The sequence below is a fragment of the Cornus florida genome, unplaced genomic scaffold (genome assembly GCF_030987335.1).
Source record: "Cornus florida cultivar Cherokee Brave unplaced genomic scaffold, ASM3098733v1 CherokeeBrave_3.0.0_Hap2_Chr07, whole genome shotgun sequence".
NCBI classification, from domain to species: Eukaryota; Viridiplantae; Streptophyta; class Magnoliopsida; order Cornales; family Cornaceae; genus Cornus; species Cornus florida.
In genome coordinates, this window is record NW_026775577.1 from 44413473 (window position 1) to 44417193 (window position 3721).

Sequence of the window (3721 nt, forward strand, 5' to 3'; positions counted from 1 at the left end):
CACTGTTGAAGTTCCGGCCCATTGGTCAAGTCATTTAAACCAAGTTGCATCCGGCCCAAGTACAATTAAATATTATCCAGTCCTATTAAGCAAAGGATTCAACACAGAAGGAAAGTTCTATATAAAGCAAGTTCTACATAGGAAATATTATACGATAGAAATAATTCTATTTGTAAAGAAAGTCATGTATGGGAAGAATTGGAGGATAAGCAACGCGAGTCCTACCTTAATTCTACCAATTTTTGTATATAGATAGAGGCCCAGACCTCCAATAAAGGGATCCAAGCAATTCTATACTTCTCTATACATTGTTCTTGTTTATTTTTACTATTCTTAAATGTGTTGTATTACTTTTCTCAATCGTTATTGGTTGAGCAGAATTTTGCACCTACACTTTGGCGCCGTTTATGGGAACGTGTGCAAATATATTCCCACTCTTGTTTCACAAGTAAATCCTGCAACTACCATCCGGAATGTCGAACGGAGGATCTTCAACAGATCAACAGACGGAGTTGATGCAGAAGATGCATGAAGAGTTTCTACACCAGTTTGATGTACTTCGTTAAGCAAACGAAGCTAGCGTGGCTCAGATCGCCTTGCTTCAACAGCAGAATAACACTTTACAAACAGCGATGGCTCAGTTGGCACCACCGCCACCACTAGGTGACACAGCAACACCCCCTAATCAGAATATTCCTCCAGTTAACGGGCTTTCGCCTAATGGGGCACGACCCAACGAGCCTCAGCCAAACGAGGTTCAGCAACAACAGAGGGCAAGGTCCGAGGCTGTTGCCTCAGACAACGTCCCTCGTCGCACGCAGGACGAGCAAGTCGAGTCTAGCCATAAGCTCACGGTGTGGTCCAATAGAATTCCAGATGGTATAGGTGTTCAGGATGCCTTTGATGAAAAAAGACTCCTGAAGATTCAGACACTTGCTGAGATGGCTAAAGAGCATAAAAACTCCCTGGTCAAAACTCCTTTCACTGACAATGTGTATATGGTTGAAAGGCCCAAGAAATTTACCATGCCTTCTTTTACTTAGTTTGACGGTACGGGAGATCCTTCTCAGTATCTAGATCATTATGCCCAAAAGATGGCTTTAGATGACCGTAATGACCCTTGGATGTGTATAGTTTTTCTTACTAATTTGACAGGAGCAGCATTAAAGTGGTTCAAGAATAGGCCACATAAGTCCATCCCGGACTACGTAACACTGTGCACCATGTTCTTAGCACAATACTGCGGAAATAAGAAGCAAAAGAAGAGTAATGCTAGCCTCTTCACCGTAAGACAAAAGAAGGGGGAAACACTATAGGATTTCTTATCTAGATTCAGCATGGAAGCCTCGAAAATAGTAGACTGTCATCCCGTGACTGCTATAGAAACATTTAAACTTGCAATGATTTAGGGGACGAAGTTTCACACTTCCTTGGTCAAATATTCTCCTCCTGACATGCAGACTCTCAATTCCAGGGCCCAGATCTACATTCGGCTCGAGGAAAATGTAGCCCACCGAGCGCAGCACGCCACCCTCGTGACAGTAGAGAACAAGCCTCAAGAGAGAATTCCAAATTCAAAGATTCTAAAAAGCCAACACGCCTCAACGCCGATCACCCAGGCACCTGAGAAGAGGCAAAGGATAGAGGAAGGGTTTACACCTCTCCGAACTACCTTGGCTCGGCTCTTCCAAGAGAATAAGATAAAGTTCACAGCCCCACAGCCAATGAAGCAACCCTTGGAGCAGAGGGACAAAAGCAAGCATTGCGCTTATCACCGAGATTATGGGCATTCAACCAATGATTGCAGATCCCTTAGGCGATAAGTGGAAAATATGATAGCTAGAGGTGAGTTGGCAGACTACCTCATGACGAAGGAGTATGTAAAGCCCCGCGAGGTCTATCCTTGCAAGGTAGAAAATACGCAAGTAAAGGTCATTCATGCAATACATGGCAGATCTGAAGATGATCAAGAGTCTGAGGGGGTATACAGATCCAGATTGAGGGTAGCCCACAAGCTCAGAAAGATATCCTCAGTCAATGCTATCGCTTCGGGTAGCATCAGTATTGGATTCGGCGATGGCGACCTATCCAGAGTTCAACTCCCCCACGAGGATCCATTAGTCATCAGTCTTTTAGTGGCCAATTGTATGATCAAGAGGGTTTTGATAGACCCAGGGAGTAGTGCCAACATCATTACAAAGACGGTCTTTGAGCAGCTAGAGATCCCGTCATCATCTATTCGACCTACCTCTAGCCCATCGATGGGGTTCGATGTCACAAGAGTAGATCCTCTTGGGGTAATAGACTTATCCATTATTGCGGTAAAGAGGACTCTGAAGGAGAACTTTGTCTTAACAGAGATCCATCCTTCCTAAAATTTCATCATGGGAAGAGGCTGGATACACTGGATGAAAGGAGTTCCGTCCACCCTTCATCAGGTGATGCGGTACTTGTCTCCGGACGGAAAAAAGGTTATTAACCTATGGGACGATTAAGTTGCCGCAAAGGAATGCTATATGCTGACACAGAATGAAGCAAAGAAGGTGTCTAGACAGCCTAAACCAGGTGTGACTTCCAGAAATATACTCAAATAGCAATTACAGAGCCCTCTGCCCAAGTATCTTAAGGTAGAGGAGGAAGAAGAAGTTGCGAAGCCTACCGAGGAGACCCTCAAAGCCGTAGAAGTTATCCTCGGTGACCCTCTAAAGGTCACTTATTTAGGCTCTTCTTCCACGTCCGAAGAAAAGGAAGCATTAGTTGATGTCATTCGGAGCAATGCAGATGCTTTTGCATGGGATCACTCGGACATGGTAGGAATCGATCCTTTAGTCTCCTGCCATAGCCTGAAGGTGGATCCGGAGTTCAAACCGGTCAAGCAGAAACACCAAAGGTTTGACCCCGAACGTAATCGCATTATAGCTGAAGAAGTGAACAAGTTGTTGCATGCAAGTTTCATTCGAGTAGTGCAATATCCACAATGGCTGTCAAACGTGGTGGTCGTACAAAAGAAGAATGGAAAGTGGAGGGTTTGTGTAGACTATACCAACCTTAACAAAGCCTGCCCTAAAGATAGCTTCCCTCTGCCAAAGATAGATCAGATGGTTGATACTACTACTAGCTACGAGAGGCTGACATTCCTTGATGCGTACTCAAGATACAATCAGATTCCTATGAACCCAGAAGATGAAGAGAAAACGGCTTTCATTACAGAAAAGGGGACTTATTGTTACAGGGTTATGCCCTTCGGGCTGAAGAACGCCAGGGCCACTTATCAATGCCTTGTTAACAAGATCTTTGATAATTTTTTAGGGAAGATGGTTGAAGCATACATAGATGACATGGTGGTCAAAAGTGTGAAGAAGGAAGACCATCCGAAGCACCTCCAAGAAGTTTTCAATACTCTGAAGAAGTACAATATGAAGCTGAATCCATCCAAGTGCTCCTTTGCTGTATCATCAGGTCAATTCCTCGGCCATATAGTGAATAAAAGAGGGATAGAGGTAAGCCCGGCTCAGGCTAAGGCCCTCATACAGAATCAGGAACCAAAAAATCGTGGGGAGGTGCAAGTTTTTACCGGTCAGATCGCAGCCCTCAGCCGGTTTATATCCCGATTATCAGATAAGTGCAAACCATTCTTCGATGCTATAAGATCTAAGAATAAGTATATATGGGGACCTCAGCAGCAGGAGGCCCTCAATCAGTTGAAACGTTATATGGCCGA

The 3721-nt window shown here is 44.4% G+C and overlaps 2 protein-coding genes across 2 annotated transcripts; both read left to right on the top strand.

The window, feature by feature from the left end:
* The first annotated feature begins 1094 nt into the window (after window positions 1–1094).
* LOC132316649 (uncharacterized) lies at window positions 1095–1823 on the top strand. The gene is made up of 2 exons (XM_059815122.1): window positions 1095–1286; window positions 1410–1823. The coding sequence occupies exons 1-2, from the start codon at window positions 1095–1097 to the stop codon at window positions 1821–1823; spliced, it is 606 nt and encodes a 201-aa protein (XP_059671105.1).
* A 9-nt stretch (window positions 1824–1832) lies between these two features.
* LOC132316650 (uncharacterized) lies at window positions 1833–2375 on the top strand. Its single transcript, XM_059815123.1, has one exon. The coding sequence runs from the start codon at window positions 1833–1835 to the stop codon at window positions 2373–2375; it is 543 nt and encodes a 180-aa protein (XP_059671106.1).
* The last annotated feature ends 1346 nt before the right edge of the window (window positions 2376–3721 follow it).